The following is an 18,945-nucleotide window of genomic DNA, read 5'->3' on the forward strand; positions in this document are numbered from 1 at the left end:
GCGCTTTGCCCTGATGATCTCCGGAGACCCCTTCCAAACGAATTTTTATGATTCGGTGACTCAGTGGGTAGATTATCCAGGTTCCAGCTGGCCGCTGTCATTTCCCTTGTGCCAGCAGAGCTGCTCACTGGACCTCTGTGAGCCCAACTCATGGATTCGGTCTGCCAAAGCACTAACCTTACCATAATGAATGATTCATGTGCTGCTGGCACGGCTCCCTGCATCACTTCACCGCATGGCAAGACGAATGACGGACGAATGCCAGGGAAGGGTGAGAGGCCGTGGCTAGGAACAGGGGATGGGACCTCCCCTACATCAGCCGACCGGCAACGTCAAGCCATGCCTTAGGGGCAGACGTGGGAATTGTGCCTGCTCCGTTCTCCGTGCCTGCCCTGCTTTCCCCAACCTGTCACAGCGTCACAGATGTGGTTGAGCACCTCTGATGGACACCTGCCAGGCTGCCCTGAGCTTGCTGCGAGTGGGAAGCGTTAGGCATGGTTCCTGGCATTGGTCCGCAGGCACGGAGCAGTGGCTGCAGAACACCTCGCAGTGGCAGCTGTGGAGCCCATTGCTAAATACCTGCTACCAGCCCCGTCTCCTCAGTCCTCTCACAAGACGTTCACCACCTCACTGATGGTACAAAGCCCTGAATTCACAATATGCCTGTCTCGGACATGTGACTGGTATGGGTTTCGCACAGCTTTTTAAACACTAAAAATTATAAGCATAGAGTTTGTCTACAGGTACTACGTGCCTAACCCCATACACAGCACCTCCCCTAGTTCCTAACTACCCAGAAGCATTTTTGTTTGTAGGCTCAGGTTCTTCTGCCCTAGTAGCTTCTCTTCAACACCATGGACGCCTTTCTCCTTCCATTTCAGGTCAGATTTCTTTGTCCTTTGTTACACAGCAAACTCAAACATCTACTCTGGGAAAAGCTGCTTGCCCTTCCATCTCTCCTACCACAAGCCTCCCATATTCTGCAAGTCTATTTAACACTGCCTTGGTATGTTTTGCCTTTGATAATTTTCCATTCAGTTGCCCCTTCCAACATGGCCAGACTGGTTTCCCAACTCAAGCCCTCTCTGTAAATCCAAAAGCCAAAAACCTGAGTGCAATCTTTAGGGGTAACTACCTCACATTGTCCTTAATTTGAGGGGACAGGCTCAATAACCCTGTCAATAAGTAAGAAATAGTTGTTTTAATATTAAAAAGCAAACAAACAAACCAAAAACTACATCACTTCTGGGCTGGCCTTTCTAAAAGCTCTTCCAACTTACTTAATTTCAGTGGAATTTAATGGGCTTTCCTACTTTCCACTCCCATAATTCTTTTCACAGACTTCAGTGGATGGGAAGTTTCAACGTGTGGTGTTTGAGATCAAACCTGTATGTAGTTCTTCAGTCCCTGTCTCACTCTACCAATGACACCAAGCAGTCTGGCTCATTGCTCCAACACTTCTTCGACAAACACTGCTGCACCCCCTCCAGGGTTTTAGGTAAAGATAAACTGGATGGAGACAGAGTGGCAATTGAGAATGGAAATAGTTACTTAGGAAATAACCTAATGGGGGGGCCCTCCAGCTGCAGAAAGGGTCCTTTGACTTGAATAGGGGAAGTCACTCCTGAATAAAGCATAGTACTGATGAGTTGGAGCCAAACACACCTTCTGGCAGAGACGTGCTTCTTAAGCAATTATTAATTTTCCTGGCTTCATTTGGGGCAGCTTTGAGGTGAGTTACAGTTGATTTCAGAATGCAGAAAAGGCCAAGGAGCATATACTCCTTGGAAAGTGAGCTGTCTTCTCCTTACAAATGTGTATCAATCCTAACAATGGGACCCAATTGTGGCTGAAGTCTGTAGGCCCTAATTTAGTTTATCAATTAGTGATGCAAGAAAAAGGACCCTGCCCCCCACATTACTGTTATAATAAAGAGCCAAAATTGTTCATTTTACACTGAGTGAAACTTTACTTTCAGCAAAACTGAATAGAAATTATTTAATCATTCATCCTCTATTTACCTTTGATATCAAAGCAAAGTTAACATAGGCAGCTTCATGATGCATGTAAAACAAATCCCACCAGAGACCATTCCAGGATTTTAGGGGAAATTATTTGTATCATTATTATTCTAATGGGCTGTCTGCAATTTGAGATCAAACCCAATACATTTTTCCCCCAGTATCTGCAATGAATTCCAAAATTATGCAGATGATTATTTTATTAGTGTGTACCCAGATGGTAGACTGCCAGACTCAGTTACTGTCATTGCATCTAGCTCTCTGTAACGCAAGAATTACTGAGAAAACAGTGCATTTGGCCACTGGTTATATAAATTAAGACCAAATCAACAGTTACAAACTCAATTCAAACAAAATCAATAAAAGGTATGTGAACTATCAGATTAGCAACATTAGACATAATGTTAACAATAATCTTTTCAGTTAAGATGCCTAGCACAACACTCAAACGTGGGAAATGTCTGACTACTGTGCCATAGCGTCATTTCTCACTGACACTACTTAAAGTTACTTCTATTAAAGCAGTTCCTCTCTGGTCTTGCAATTTACTGTCCAGGTATACTATAGACCACAGCTGAAAGACACGGATATAACTACAAACTACAGTAAAGAAGGAAAAATGCATATTCACTGCAAGAGATCATTTTTATACTGTAGCAATCAGGTCCATTTATGGCATTTACCATACTAAAATGGCAATGGTGTTTATTCCAATATTATATTTTGTATAAATGCAATGTTTGTCTCTTCCTGCCTCCAAGGGACAGTTACTCAGATACACTTTGTAAAACCATTTTGGATATGAAAAGCACTGAGTATAATACCGGCTGTGAGGATAAAGTACCCAGTGTATTGTAAGATTACTTATCAAATCACAAAGCCATAGAACTGCAGGGCTGCAAAGAACCTCCAGAGATGATGCTGTACAATGAGGCTGGATCAACCGTCTGGCATCCACGTGGGCTAATAAGCTCTTTGCAGCAGCCAGCTATCTGAGTCCCAGATATTTTAGCATCCATTCTCACCCTGGAATCTTTTCAGTTGCTGAGTATTCCCCTCCTTCTCTCCTTGCTTTGATTTCTTCCTTTGGGTGTCCATCTCAGCTTTCTGATCCCTTTCAGCAGCTGTGGACTCCTCTCTTCTGGCATCAGCACCAGCCCTTTGGGGGTAGCAACGTGGCCAACAAGGCTCAGACATATTTGCCCTTACTTGGCCCCCAGACAACACAGTATTTCAGCCTTGCTGGGCACAAATACCAAGGATGGTCTCGGGTTTCCTTCCCCCACTAGATTTTGGGCCTCTCTCTCATCTCTTCAGCAAGTTGCCCACTGCACTCTGCTGGGGCGCACAGACAGACGGATCACTGGGGAGGAAGGTGCTGGCAGAAGTCACCTGGCTAGCTCTGCTGGACTGTGACAGGTAAGCAGAGGACTGTGACAGTGTTTTCTGCTTAGAGAATTGTTCCTCGTCTTCCTCAGGAACAGGCAGAGAGCCAGCTCTGGCCCACAGAATGCCAGCTTAGCCACAAGGGATAAGGCATGTTCCAGAAGTGTGAAAGCGTAATCCACAAGTGCAGAAGTCAGCAGCATATCAAGGAGGTGGCAACCTAAATACACCTTACACTGCTTCACAGATCTGTTCTCTATCTTTCCAGGCATTGGTAGGAAGATTGTGCTATTGGATCTGGACGAGCTAGAAGCCAAGTGTTACATTAAAATCTGTATGCCACAGGAGGCTTGTGAACATAGGTCTTTTGTTGAAATGTTCTCTCTATACCGCATCTACAGATTTGGTTTAGCTTTACACCTAGGTTCTTCTGGCACAGCTGTTCGCATTAGGAAAGTCAAGCATGATGACAGATCTGATAGCCAGCACTGTCTGACGCAAACGTGGGAAGAAGGAAGCAAGAGAAATCAAAGAAGAAAAATGTGTCTCTCCATTAATACACAACAGCAAACAGTCTAGCCGTACTCTTGCTGAAAGGAATTTGATGTCTCGGTCAGTGCTTTGCCTAATGAGCTACCAACATCAATCTGTCATCATCTGTATTATTTGAAATGGCCTCTGCTGACACAAGGTATATTCATGTACTGGCCCTCCTGGGCACTTGAGAGTTCAAGTCCTGGCCAGTTTATACCACACCGAATGATAATGAAGGGTAACGGAATAATCATTGGCTTCCTTCTCTCAGGGGGAGGCAAGAATGTTGTTGTAGGGATCTCCCCCGGCCAAGAATGGCTTTTGATTACAGAACAGGGAATACCAATTATTTGCTTCTCTGTGTACAAAGAGTCTCCAGCAGTTCCTTGCAACAGTGCTTTAGCTCTCCATAGCACATGTAACGCATCTGTCCGTCTGTGCTGGCATTTCCCTGAGCCTGTCCTGAGTACCTGATTCTCAAGACCTTGCAGGGCTATATGGCAATTCAAGAGGCGAGCGCTGACAATGGTTGGGAATTCCAAGCAGAGGGGATATGCCAGAGACAAAGGCTGAGATGCCCACCAAAAAATGGTGTAGCCTCACCAACGTGGCTCTGAGGGTTATTTTTACCTGTGGGTGAGAACAAAAGTGGTGTTCTGCACTGGCCAGTTACAGCACATGTTGTAACTGGTAGAATTTAACACCGTTAGGTTCAGGATCTCTGGGCTGAATGTAAACAAAGCTACAGCTCGCTCTCCTTTGCCATTACAAGACTTAACAAATTCACAAGTGTATCAGGAAAAGGTGTTGATGTTCACCTCTTTATACAAACGTGACACTGGATGTTGTTTTTAATCAGCCCGTGATGCTTACATTCACATCTCCCTTTCTTCTAGGCACTAAGGAGAAGGTCACCTGGGCACCTGTGTCTGTTCAGAGCACCTCATGCTTATTGTTCTTGACAGCTTGGAGTCCAGGTCTGCTGTGAAACTGATGTATAAATTCAGCTAGGAAAGCTGTAAGTTTAAACTACTTTGCTGTCACAAAAGTTATCCGTACTTTATGTCTAACATGGAAAATTTCACATCCTTAAGAAATGTCTACATAATTTATTTCAAATTGCACTGACTCTGAAAGACCCACTTCCCCTATTGCACGAGAAGTTGTAATATACTGCCTCCATGCTATTAAATTAAAATGTCCACATTATGTTTGCTCTCCTAGTCCTAGCTTTTTAGCTTTGTGGCTGGAAGGCTGCAGAAAGAGTGAATAAATGGATGACACGGACACACAGCAGCAAAAAAAACAACAACAACAAAAAATTTCCTGATCACATGCCTCACTAAAAATAAATAACTTTAACTTAAAAAAACAACAACAAAAAACCACAACAACAACAACAACAAAAAAACAACACTCTTTTGCTTGTCAGAATTATGTAAACCTCGCTGAGATATTGATTGTGTTTGTCATGCCCCCGAAGGAGTGTTCCAAGGTGAGAAAACATAGCAGTTTGCCACCCTCCCACCCGCCTCTCCCCAGTCCTGTAAGTGCATGGACCCTCCTCTCACTTATGCCAGTGAGCCCCCACAAGGAGACACACGCAGTGTTTCCAAACCAGTAGCTCGGTATAGGGAAGTAACAATTTCATGTTCTTAGAGGCAGCCCTCCTTTGTCTAACAAATAGCAAGCTAAAGACTGCCACAGCATAAGAATGAATGTACAGCTTTTCCTCCCAAACTCAGTGCAAAAAGCACTCACTTACAATGCCAAGAGTGAACTTGGTTTCTCACATCAAAAATATGTCATTGCAGCTGAGCATGTGGGAATCCAAGAGCACAGCAGGTTTCCCTAACACTTGCTACTAAATTTCAGGATTTAACTCAGCAAGGGAAGGTAACCTGTGGAGTTATCACATGGAGTTTTCCATCAAAGAGACTAGCAGCATCATAGGACATGACAGTCTCCAGACCAATTGTGAATTTACTTCTTCTAATGTTCCTGTAAGTAGAAGGAATTAATGTCGTGTGTTTCAATTTGCCTCTTTAAACTTGGGCTGTGTGTCTGTGGACACCCTGCTAACGCCAGGACTGCCACTGGTTCTCATGGTAAGTGGAGTTTAAATTCACTTAGGTTGGCATGCTTATCGCTGAGACAAGAAGAGGTCGGTCTGACCATAGGGCGTCTGTTTACTCAGAGAGAAATACTCTGTTTCTGCCACCAGATCCACTCTTGGCTCCTGCTGTTCAGCTCCACAGCCTCTTCCCAGGTATCTTGCTTTATTTGCTATGAGGCACTGATCAAGGTGAGCACCCGCAGAAGCTGGAAACCCAAACCAGCACAGGAATATAAAGCCAAATGAAAAACTTCAGTAACTGCTAATCTCTGATTTCACAGTTGCCTCCTATCCATCTCCAGCAAACTTTCCCACAGCCGTCACATTGCACAGGCCTGAAACTGAGAGAACCATGACATCCCTACTGAAGCAAAAGTACCCCGTCGTTAAGAGTTGCATGGCAACATAAATAACTCTGACCTTGATAAAAAGATAAAAAGTATAAAAATTAACGGCGGACTTGCATATCAGCATAGCATAACATAGGGTAAAAGTCATACAAGAGACTTGAAAACCCTCATCTCAGAAAACTACTGTTGTTACTGGCTACAACATCAAAACACACAGCAGAGAAAATGCGGAAATGGAGAGGAAAATTTAAATCAATCAAAAACTTCGCTAAGACAAAACATCTTATATAAGCTTCCCACTGGGAAGAAAAGGAGAATAGACTCTCATGTAACAAATGCTAGTTATGTCACTTGATGTACTTCTGGAAGGCACTCAAGTATTTCAGTGGCACAGACAATAGAAGAGCAAAATAGAACAAGACAGAACAGAACAGAAATAGATTTGGTTGGCTTTGTCTGGGAGAGCTGGTCAAAAATTAGAACTTTCATTCCAGTAAAAATTTCAGAATTCTCAACAACTTTTCATGCTCTTTCAAAAAAGCAATACAGTTTTTGAAAGGAAACTCCAGCAAATAACGTTTATCTCAAACAATCAGTACTATTTCTGGAAAACCCAATTTCAACCCTCTCAGTCCTGCTACAGCTCCAGTATTCCATGAATCTGTAAACTTTTACTGAATGGCATCTAGTTAGCCTGACTTTTGAATTCCTCTAATGTTTTGAATAGATCTTTTTACCCAGCAATACTGAAACATTTTACCAAAACCAGGGAGTTATTTCAGAACACAGGAGTAATGTGGGAAATAGCTATTATTTCCATTTCATAGTTAAGAGAGAGATAAACAAATCAAGATCAGCAAAGTTCAGTGAAAAGGAATCTCTGGGTGGGCACCAAAAACGAGGAGCTCTCAAATTAGATACCACTGCTGCACATTTTACTTCTCACAGCAAGAAATTTCTGTAGGTTTTCATGCATTTTATTTTCAAATGCTGAATACGCTGTCATTAAAAAAGACAATAAAAGCTGCCTCGACAAGAGCAGTGACTTTAACTCTGTAACATCTTCCCTGCAGATGTTTTCTTGCCTTATGTGCAGGTTTCTGTAGGTGATGGCCATACAGGAGACAACCCTAATGTTCCAATATCTTGTGAACTCGATGATCCAAAAGTAATGCGCTTAATCAAGTGTAAAGCAAGAGGTGATTAAGTTTTGCAGTACTGTACAATGCCTGACTGCTCAGAAATGCATCTTTTGATGTGGTGCAGAGAACTGGACCAGTTCTGTCTGCTGTACCAAAAAAAAGATGTTTCAGTAATTTGAAAAAAAAAAAAAAAAAAGAGCCTCAGAAATCCCCACAAGTGTTTAACTTTGATCTGAAGCCTTAAAAAGATTATATTTATCTGTTTGCTTGTTTAATTTGTTTGAATTTGATGCTCAGAAAGGTGCCAAGTTGACATCTTGTGGAAGCAATTCTTTGCTTTTTTTCCAGATGACACTGAGCAGGGGCAGCGAGCTTCCAATCATCACTAGTTGTTCTAAGCATCCAACCAAAAAAAAAGGGGAAAGAAAAAAAAACACAATACCATCAACTCACCTTTCCATTGCAGTTTATATGAATTATTAAGAACTGAGATTCAGTGGAGCCTCAACTCTTGAGCATGGAATCAATACTGTATTTTATATAACAAGGGCAGTAAAGCCAGCTCGTTCTATTTCCATCACAGTGAAGCCCTGTCAAGTCTCCCATGCAACCTAATTTCACTAGGGCCAAAGTCTAACACTACTGATGTGAAAGGCTTGTTCACCTCAGCGGGGCCAAGATGCGACCTTCTGTCCAGGAGCCTGTGGAAGTCAGCTCACTTTCTTGGGCTGGAAGAACTGTTCATAGCCACTACAAAAGGCCAACTTTTCGCTATGCCCCAGACATGAAAGAATAGATCTGTGCTGAACTCAAAGAGAAGTTGCTTCTGCAATTATTGCCTCTTGAGGGAGGGTGCCTAAAAAGGGCCAGCTGTGATGGGACACAGGCCTGCAAGGGAACTGACATCAACAATCTCCCTTCCAGAAGGGGATAATCAGGCAAATCTGTGCTAGTCTGTATTCAAATAGCAAAAGGCTCCTTTGTTGTATCACCTGTAGCCAGACTACCTGATTGCATTTTCAGACGCCATTTCCAAACGTAAAAAACCAAATACCCACTTCCTCACACATATCACAAGTCCCCCCAAAAAAGTGCTAGCTGCAAACCCCCTGCATTGCACTGAACATTAATAGGCATGCAGGCACATTTCTGATCCTCAGCATGCCAAAGAAGAAAGTTCAGACAGTCACCGAGAGGGAAAGGTCTTGAGGAAGCCTCCAGAGAAACTGCGATGAGGTTCAGTGGACTCCAAAGTATTTCCCTTTTATCCTGCTTGGTAAATGGAATACAGAATGTGAGTGACAAGGAAGAGGGAAGAAACAAGATAATAAATTCTGTTTGCTATTTGAGGTTTTAAAGTTCTTCTTTGAAAATGGACCCTGAAGTTGTCTGAGCTGATTTATATAATGTGTTTAGGAATACCTAGAGCTTGATTACAGAAATGTAATACATCCTACAGTATTTGCAACTCTGAAACGGAGCAGATGTAACCTAAGAAACTGAGCAATGACAACATTTAATTTATAAATCATGGTCCAAGTCCTTCACAGTTGTAATTATATGTCACTTAGGTGAAAACCAATTTCAGTCTGCACCTGTTGGAAATTTACCTCAATGCCTCATAGGAAAACAAGGAAAGACAGAATTTAAGGATTCACAGGTTAGAAATTGAACTATGGGTTAAAAATACAGTGTAAAACGCTAACTTCTAAATACATTTATCATGATTCAAAAGATACCCACAGCAAACACTCAAAGGGTGATTTTGAGACACAAAAGCTTCATCGTTTAAGTGTTCCAGGTCAAAGTCAAGAAGACAAATGATCATCCACACAATAGAACAAATGCCAAACAACACCTGATTTTGAAATCAGGTGTTGTGAAGGGAAGAAATCAGTCATGCTCAGAGTATTTTTTTTTTTCCTGCAAGAGATAGAAAGAGACTTTCTTTTCCCCAGGAATCTCTTCAATATGCAAATCCTACTATCCAGAACTCACCTCATCCCACACATAAAAGAAGGAAATCATTCCATCTTTGCAGCTGAAGGAAATAATTTCACCTTTTTAATCTCTTCTAGATCTCCTTCATCACTTCATTTGTCCGACAGAACCATTCCTACTTATGCTGTTTTCAACGTTTCCAAATTCTAGTAGAAAGAGACATGACTCGACTTTTTTTTCACCTTTTGTCTTTTAGTCCCCGTCACACTATCATACAAGCTGAGAAATATTTATCAAAAGTGAAAACTTCTAAATGTGCTGAAGTCCTCCTATTCATCTCGAATTTGCAGCTAATTCCCGAACTCCTTGAAAATGACAACAGAGGTTCAGACACTTTAAAGCCAGAGGGGACCTTCACAATTCTCAGTCTGATCACCACCATAAAATGGATCAAAGAAACCCATGCCAAAATCCCCACAGGAAAAAAACTTTTCTCCAGATTGAGCTACAGTCTTTCTAGCTAGAGTCTATCTAGAGAAAAATACTAAGCTTTAATTAAAGACCATAAATGCTGAACACATCCTCAAAGCTATATTTTGCTCCACAGACCATTGTTGTTTTCCAGTCATTGTTTTGTACACACAGACACTGTGAAACAAAATATAAATGAGGGGTCCAGCCCTGCTAAGCTGCTTGCTGGCTGAATCACAGAATCTCTACCAGCAGCCTCACACGTCTCCCTTTCACTCTCTTTCTATACATAACTCTTGCATTTTCATTGCCATATTTGAAAGTCAGGTGAGGTGGCTGCTCCAGAGTAAAGCTAATCCACATTCTGGAAGTCCAGGCACAATTTAGGATGTGGCAGATTTGTACCTCATTTCCTACTTGCTAGAAGACAGCTTTTACTCTTAAATGGTTATGGAGAGCCACCATGGCCTTCTCGGTTTTGAACCCTCTATCGGGGTGCCTTAGGTATGCTCAGAGTTCACCTGGCACACTAAAACTTGGGGATTTAGCGACTGCAGTATCCAGCTCATAGCACTCAAATGACCTTAGATGGAAAACAAACTTTGTTTTGTTTAGGTCAGCTGAGCAATGCAAAACCATAATAATACGTGCCTAACTGGATGGGGATTTTTTTTGGCACACATGTCTAGACTTAAGCAGCTAATTTTGATCTAAGTTCTTAAAAACAATTTTGTGCCCTTTTGGATCTTATATCAAATCCTCAAATCTGTACAACATATTCCATGAAAATTTCTCCAAAACACCTGCATTGCAGAATAAAATCTGAATATCTGAACAGGAATTACTGGGAATATTCAGATTAATCAGAGAAATAAAGAGCTGATGCAAAAGATTTAGAAGCTACATCTCATTTCCTATTCCAAATGAATTCAGTGACAAAAGCTGCTATATAATTAAATTCGCTTCTGAATGTGATCCTTAGAACCAATTCAAATCCTGTTTTCTCATTTATCATGGTTCTGATCTGCCAGTTTACACTGGTGTCTGGTGAGATCTGGTCCCTAACAAAATGTGTCCTTGTTTACCACAAAGCTTAATCAGCCCTAGCATCTCTCCACATTTAACAGTAGGGATCCTCTTTCTCTTGCATGTACTGTACTTAGTTGGTAGAGGAGCATGTAAAAATTATCTTAATTTTTTGCTGATGCTTTCTTCTTTTTAGCAGACTTCGCAATGTCCTACCTGATAAAATTTACTTTGGCCAATATTAATCAGTCAGACTGATGTCCTAACATTTACTTTTCTCTTTTGTTGTTTGCAATGCATTCTTGGAACCGGGACAAATATCAGACATGCACTCATGCAAAGTCTGTGGTATGTACTATATAAATGAGACCCCGGTTCCAGCTACCTAGCCACCATCTGAACAGTATACTTAGACCTTTACTTCGGAGAGGGATCGATTTTCTCTGGGTGCCATGAAGGCACTACTAGCTTTAATACTGCTTGTTCAGCTTCCAACTCACAGAGCTGTACCCGCAGCTTCCCCGCCTCCCTTGGGCTGTGATGACCCAGAATCGGAAGCAGCAGCTGAAGTAGCTGTGAATTACATTAATGCCCACAGCCACCACGGATACAAGTTTGCCTTGAACAGAATCGAGAAAGTCCGCGTGCTGCCGCAGGTAAGTGAGGAGACTGCAGGCTGAGCCCTGCGTTAAACTGGGAGCGCTTGGAAATGACCAACGAGCCTTGCCAAGGGCCAGATCCTCACCTGCAGGGAATCAGCAGGGCTCTATTGATTTAAATGGTGCAATGCCACCTTGTAGCAGTTGAGAATTCAGGTCACTGGAATGCATCTCTCAAAGAGCAGAACAGAGGGGGGGAGAGAAACGTTAAGTTATTTTGGTACAATGCTAGAAAGGGCTCAGTTCACGAACGCAGCACGCCTGCTAGGGCAGATCACTCACAGTGCTGATTCATGAGCCCGGCAGCTAATCTGGAGAGAAACTGTGTGGATAATTCTCATGATGCAGGTAATATTTATTGGCTAAATGCATACCTACCGTAACTCCATGCTATTAGGGATTTTGCAGTAGGTATGAATTTTACCTAATATCCCATTGAGCTGACAAGGAAGCTGAATGAAAGCAACTGTGGTTTGCAGTCTCATTTCCACTAAGATCTACTCACATCATTCTAGCCATCTAGAAAGGCTGTAGAAATGGTCATGAATACAATGCATGCACACATTTAGAATCCTTGATTTTCTCAAAACATTGGAAAGGGCTGCAATTATTAACAAGAATGAAACTCCAGGGCTGTTTGCTACCTGACATGAGAGAGAAGATGTCATTTACAAGAGAATGAAGCCGTCATTAATGAGATTAGAAGTGTCCCCACGGTTACTTACACAAAAACACTGGTTACACTGCTTTGCTCCCATTTAATACTTTTACTCTAAAATAACTTCATTGGATTAAAAGGAATCACTCCTGACTCAAACCTCAGAGTCAATTTTAGTGCTATGGAGCCTCATTGCTGCCCTGCCATTCACATGTCTTACATTAGAGTTGAAAATGTTCAGGAACAACCATAAAAGATCCTTCAGTCCATAACAACATGAATATTGAGGCTGGAATTCAGTGTAATTCCAATGGGACAGGCCAATGTGCACCAGTGTGTGGAGTTTACCTGGTACCGGGTTATAAATACAGATTTTTTTCATCAACAAAACCAGCTATTGATTTTTTAAAACTACCCAACAAAATAAAATCAAGTTGACTTATGAGAGCTGACCCCCTATATGTAAACTGGACTTTCCAAAAATTACGGATCAGCTCTTTAGCTGGTAAAAAAATCAGTGGGATGTCAGTGGGACTATCTTGACTCACTACAGTTTAAAAACCAGCTCTTGTTAGTTATGAAGTTATACAGTAAGAACCTATTCAGGCACTCCAGCATATACCTGGAGCTACCCAATGACAGTCAGCAAGAGACCACAGCTCAGCCCCAGGGAAGAACTCTGGTGATGTTTTGAGAAGTAAATACCACTTTAAATACCACTTTTCTTCCTTTTTTTCTCCCAGGGGCCAAATAATGAGATACTGTTTCTTGAACTTGACTTATTGGAGACCACGTGTCCCATTCTTAGCCCTACACCTCTTGCAAATTGCACAGTAAGGAGCTTCACAGAACACGTGAGTATCCAAAGCCTTACTACCTTGGTGCAAAAGTACAAGCTGAGTGTGTTGATGCTAGAGGCCAGTTATGATCAGTTAGATCATAAGGTGCAAACACAACCTTCCCTTGGCTACATGTGGGGTGTTAACTAGGGAAATTACGTCAAGTCTAGCCACCAGTGACTGCAGCAGAGCTATTCCCTTCAGCCAGGGCTTTGCCCTCACAGCAATGCTCTGCTGGAATTTACTGGCCTCAGATATTTTGTTCTTATGCAAGTGTGATCCAGCTGTGAAAAGCTTTCCCTAAGCAAAGCACTGGAAGTGTTGTCTGACTACAGGCAGCTTTGCTTCCTAAGCAGAAAGCAGAGTGAGCAATTGACAATTTAAGCCTCCTGTTTCTAGAACGGGGCCCAATTCGCAGAGCTCATGACTAAATCCACCCCTGTATTCACCAGGGCTTGGACCCCATTTTCCATGCTGGGGGAGGTAACTAACTGTTCCCTCTTCCCAGCTTTGCCTTTGACATCTCCTCCCCTGCTGGATGCTGCATGCGAGCCAGCTCACACAAGGCAGCACAGTGCTGTTACCATGGCCACTGACCAGCCGAGATTACAGCGCGAGTGTTATCAAACAGCTCTGCAGAAGGTCTTAATTCATAAGGATTCATATTCTCTGCTCTTTATGAGAGAGGAACACGAACTAAACGTCTATAACCTAGATACCGCGGCACTTCTGATACTTCTGAGATCCAGATTAGGATCTGAATTTTGCTGCCCGGGTCTGCCTTTTACAAAATCACAGACATCAGGACAGGCCTGCCAAGGTCTTTGCAATCAGGCTGATTCTGCAGGAACACTCAGCCAGGACCTGTTCTTTTGAATATAGCAATCGTTGCCTTTTTCAGAAATTCCTATCTATCTGTACAATGTAACCCTTTGATTTTTGTCTCTCTCTAGGCAGTTGAGGGTGACTGTGATGTTAAACTGCAGAACTTGAATGGAAAGCTGTCTGTACTTGCTAGTAAATGCCACTCGCATGCAGGTAAAGATTTGGGTCTTTGTGTTTGAATCTAGAGGCTGGAGCATTGCTATAGCAGTTGTCACAGTTCACTAGCCCCTCTGATTCTAAAACACTGGCAAGTACTGTGTATAAATATAGCATAAAAGAAAAACAAAAATGGATTTCTAAGCCCAGCTGCTCTGGAAGTCGCTTTTATGATTTCACTTACCTACAAACCTGGCCCCCTCTCTTAGCTCCCCTTTAACAGCTAAGATATGCTAAGACTACCTCGGGAGCACTTCCCAGATTTGACCTAGAGATGGATGGCACTGAAGCACTGAGGCTTTTCCTCAAGAATTTGATTCCTTGTTGGTCTGAATTTGCTCGAGTTTGTTGATTTTCAGAACCCCTTTGCCAGATTCCCCTTATTTATTAAATCTGGCGTTTTCAATATTGCCATGGGAAAGTGGAATCTGTTCTGCATGCTCTGCGTGAGAGCTCTTTGCTGGGTATTTGATGTTTTCAGGAATGTTTTTAAAACTGGTGAGTGAATGAAACACACTCTTGGAAACACAATTCCAATAAATTAAAACACTTTATTTTTTCCACTGTTTCTTGTGTGACCTGTGGCATCTTTTCATTGTGCCATGGATAGTTTGCCAGAAAGAAAAATGATTAAAACCTGAGTAAGAGCATTTGAAATACGCTATTGAAGCCCACAAGACTTTTGCTTGCATGAAGACTCCAGGACTTGAAAAGCAAAAGTCGTGTGAAATACTGCCATCTATAGTTTGTGCTGAAAAAAAATCCTTGCGCTATAATTTGGGACAGATGGTGAAACAAACAGCGTTTTGCGTCACTGCATAGGTCTGTACTGTCTTTCAAAGCAACCTCTGATGAGATTGAAACATAATCTGTTCCTACTGCAGACTCAGGTGAAGATGTTCTGCAGCTCTGCCCTGACTGCCCGCTCCTTGCGAGTCTCAACAACACCGAGGTGTTGGCAGCTGTAACTGCTGCCCTCAATGACCACAACAGCAAAACTCCTGATGCCTACCTCAGACTCCTTGAGATTGGAAGAGCCAAAATACAGGTAATTGCTAGAACTGAGTCTGCCCTTCCATGAAAATAGAACATTTCTTCCATGGCGCTTGAGCAGTGGTAACTAGTTATGTTTGCAAACAGATCTGAATTTGCTTTAAATTGCCCTACTGAATTGCTCTTGATTTCCCAAGCGTTTTGTGTCATCTTAGCCACAGGATTCCCTTCGACTTCTGTGGGAGATGCGGAGCTAGAAGTCACAACATTTGCCTTTTATCTTTCCCCAGCAGCTCTGCAGTTGCAAACACTGCAAAGTCAGTTAAACATTCTTCCTGTTTTATCAGGATCAGCCAGTGCACATGGTCTCTGTTGAGTTTGCTGTGGCTGCCACAAACTGCACAGCAGAAGAGGCTAAAGCTAATCTGGAGGCTTGTCAACTGCTTCCTGAGGATCAGTCTGTAAGTATGCCAGCACATCCATCCTGATCTCGCCAGCTCAGAGGTAGAAAAGAGGCATGCTGTGATGCACTTGCACTTGTACAGGAATAGACCTTTGTGAGAATGAAAGAAAGTGCAAGAGTTGTATACCACTATGATGCACTTTTCAATACCTGCTTTCTAAAGATATATCACACCTTTCTCTTCCCTCTGATGTATCTGGGTTGAATCCTAATGCATTTGAATGTATTTCAAAAAGGGTTGAGGATGACAGCACCCTTAACACAAAATATTTTTAATAATCAGCATATATATATATATTATCATTTACTTTTCTTAATAACTGCACCTGAGAAAATCAAGCTCCTTTGTAGTGGGCACTACACAAACACAAAACAAAAGAGCAGACTGTTTTATCTTCCTACAATTAAAGTGCTGTCCGTATGCTTTGGTTTCATGCATAGGTTCTTGAGAACTATACTATACACTTAATCATGCTAAAATTCTTTTTTGTTTGTTTGTTTCTGACGAAACAAAAGCGTCCTAGCCAGATTCAGTGGATGGGAACAGTTTACCTAGATTCCTACATATTCCTTCCCTCCCTCATATCCAGACACACAGTCTTATTCTAAAAGAATACAGGAGTTTCCCTTATTTGGTGGTTACACATTTGAACAGTTTGGCTTTTGTGTCCAACATGCTAAAAAGCAAGCGCTTTACTGCTCAGATAAAGCATGAGATGTAGCTATTCCTAAATGTACTGAAATTAAAAACTGTCATGCAGGTCTCCTCTATTTTCTCACTATTTTCTCTTGGCTCTATTATGCTTTGCCAGAATTTCGGTTTCTGCAGAGCAGCAATGGTAACACGGCCCAAAGAGGACCTCCGAGTAGACTGCGAGCTGTATGGACACCAGGTACCAAACCTCTGGATACTCCCTTCCTTTCCAAAGCATTCTTGCCTACCAGGACTGTTTGAAGCAATTGTCCTGAGTTTACCTCTTTCACTGTAGACTGCATCAGCTATCTGCAATAACTTAACAGTTTAACTTTGCATCCTAAAAAATAAGATAAGGTGGCTTCTGGTTGTCCTATTGATTTCTGTGCTAGAATTGTGTCACCTCTGTCATTCATGCTTAACGTGGTTTCTTTTCCTAACTATTTGGGAGCTTCACGTGTCCAGTAAGGCAAAGGGAACCAAATTTTGTTCAGCTAAGTGGAAGGAGCAGAGAGGTATAAAAAATAAAAGAGCAACTGTGGTAGATCAAATAACTGGAAGCTTTTGCTGCTCAGGTCCTTAGACCTGACTGAATCCAGGGACCCTGAGCTGCACTGCTATAGCAAGTGAGAAACCTGTGTGCACAGGACTTGAGTGGTCTCACAGAATCATCTAGGTTGGAAGAGACCTCCAAGATCACCTAGTCCAACCTCTGACCTAACACTAGCAAGTCCTCCACTAAACCATATCACTAAGCTCTATACCTAAACGTCTTTTAAAGACCTCCAGGTATTATACCCTGCAATTGGTTTGAGAAGAGTTAACTGGTCATTGAGTACTTCCTACAGGCCAATGCTCTTGGAAACACAACAGTAATTAACTGTCTAGAAGATATATGAAAGAAAGAATACAGGTTATAGGAGCAGCTCGGTTTGAGTGTTTCACTCGCCGCATACATCACAGTGAACGTTCACATAAGCACAGAATTTGATGATACTACAAATGTGTTTCTGGTTTCCTGTGTGCGTGTGTGTGTTCAAACCAAATCAAAACTTTCCTGATGGTCAGAAACATTTCGTACCTGGGCTGGGAGTCAGTGTCTAGTTAGGAGAAGGGTACCTAGTAAGGTATCGATTGCCTGTAGATCAATAAAATCCTAAAGTAAAATCCTAAAGATAAATCCTAAGTAACCTACACAGTTACTGTACATGCAATAACTGTAACATACAAACAAACTGTTTTTCTTTTCCAGCCTGGAGTTACCTTCTCTCACCCAGGCCAAGACACATCAGCAGGACTGGTACCCAGCCCTGGACAAGGCTTCACTAACCATAACCTCAGAGTTTCCCACCACAGCCCTGTTGCATCCGAATCCAGCTCTTCAGAGTTTCCGTCTTTTGCGCTTTCAGCAAAATCTGTAGCAAAGAGAGCAGCTCCAGAGGTTGCTCAGCATGATAAAGTACCTCGCCCAGTTGGCTTTGCGCTGCCTCCTCCTCCATGCCCTGGCAAGGTTCGCTATTTCAAGATATAGGCTGTGTTACAGCCATGGCAAGACAGCTAACTGAAGGATTGGCGTGCAGCAGCAGCATCAACACACGGAGCACAACACCAAGTGCAAATAGCTGAGAACTTGACTCTGGGCCCCACTGAGTTTCACCCTCCAGAGAACAGAGCCGAGGCCAGGATCTTTCAAAGGCCTGCTACAAAATGTAGGGGACTGAAACATACAGCAGTTGTTTTCTCTACATACAGGGATGCTCTAGGTAAAATACAGCAAAAATTGTTTCAATGAAACTATTGGAAGAGCTATACAACAGTTGTAGCTTTGTGATAGAAACACCAGCCGAAAGATTACTTCACAATAAAATGTTCAACAAAAGTGCTTTGGTACCTTCTCCCTGTATATTTTCTCATTTAGTTGTCAAGTATCTCCTTCATGGCATTATGAGTCATATTCTGGGCCTGATTTCAAAAACAGTAAGCTCCTGCATTCCTCATCAGCTTCCCTGGGATGTGTGGGTGCTGAGCGCTGCAGAAAATCAGGTCAGTCCTTTCTTTTGATCACACACCAACAGCACTAGAGAAGTGGCAGGAAAAAAAATGTATTTTTCCCTTCCACCTGTAGTGTTTCCTAGCATGTACCTCCTTTTAGTACCCACCAGAAAAACCTCAATAATTTTGGATATGACATAAAGAATAATAAGAGCGTCGATGCCTACAAAAAGAACAAAGAATCCGAACACATTCATTGCTGCACAGGCTGAAAGCATCGATACTCCCAACCACGCACATGTGTCTTCTCTGTCCTGCAGCAGATACACAGGCACAATACGATCCTGGGGCACTGTACGCCTTGTGTGCCTCTGAGGGAAAACCAGCTCAAAGGAATAAAAATACACTACAGACACGCGACTCGTGTAATAGGACCCAGACAGTGATGGCAATTTACCATTGTCCTAGCAGTCAGATCTTCCCTGTATTTCTCACGTGTTACAGCCCAAATCTATTCTTGGTAGAGAAGTAAAAAGACACAGGGGCCAGAAGGATCTTTACCAGACTGGAATTGTGCAGGCCCAGGGGAGCAGTCTCAGAGACAGTCATGAATCTTTAA

The 18,945-nt window shown here is 42.4% G+C and overlaps 1 protein-coding gene and 1 long non-coding RNA gene across 2 annotated transcripts; one reads left to right on the top strand and one right to left on the bottom strand.

Moving 5' to 3' along the window:
- Window positions 1-1,945: 1,945 nt before the first annotated feature.
- On the bottom strand, window positions 1,946-8,364 carry LOC311441353. Its single transcript, XR_014695896.1, has 2 exons — window positions 8,003-8,364; window positions 1,946-4,571 (listed from the first exon to the last, which is right to left on the bottom strand). It is a non-coding gene; the product is annotated as an uncharacterized lncRNA (long non-coding RNA).
- A 2,937-nt stretch (window positions 8,365-11,301) lies between these two features.
- Window positions 11,302-18,216, top strand: AHSG (alpha 2-HS glycoprotein). Its single transcript, XM_084528957.1, has 7 exons — window positions 11,302-11,643; window positions 13,048-13,158; window positions 14,097-14,181; window positions 15,069-15,232; window positions 15,525-15,638; window positions 16,453-16,533; window positions 17,587-18,216. Exons 1-7 carry the CDS (start codon window positions 11,440-11,442, stop codon window positions 17,863-17,865), a joined length of 1,038 nt encoding a protein of 345 aa, XP_084385083.1. The 5' UTR covers window positions 11,302-11,439; the 3' UTR covers window positions 17,866-18,216.
- Window positions 18,217-18,945: the final 729 nt, after the last annotated feature.

The sequence above is a fragment of the Aythya ferina genome (assembly GCF_964211825.1).
Source record: "Aythya ferina genome assembly, chromosome: 9".
NCBI classification, from domain to species: Eukaryota; Metazoa; Chordata; class Aves; order Anseriformes; family Anatidae; genus Aythya; species Aythya ferina.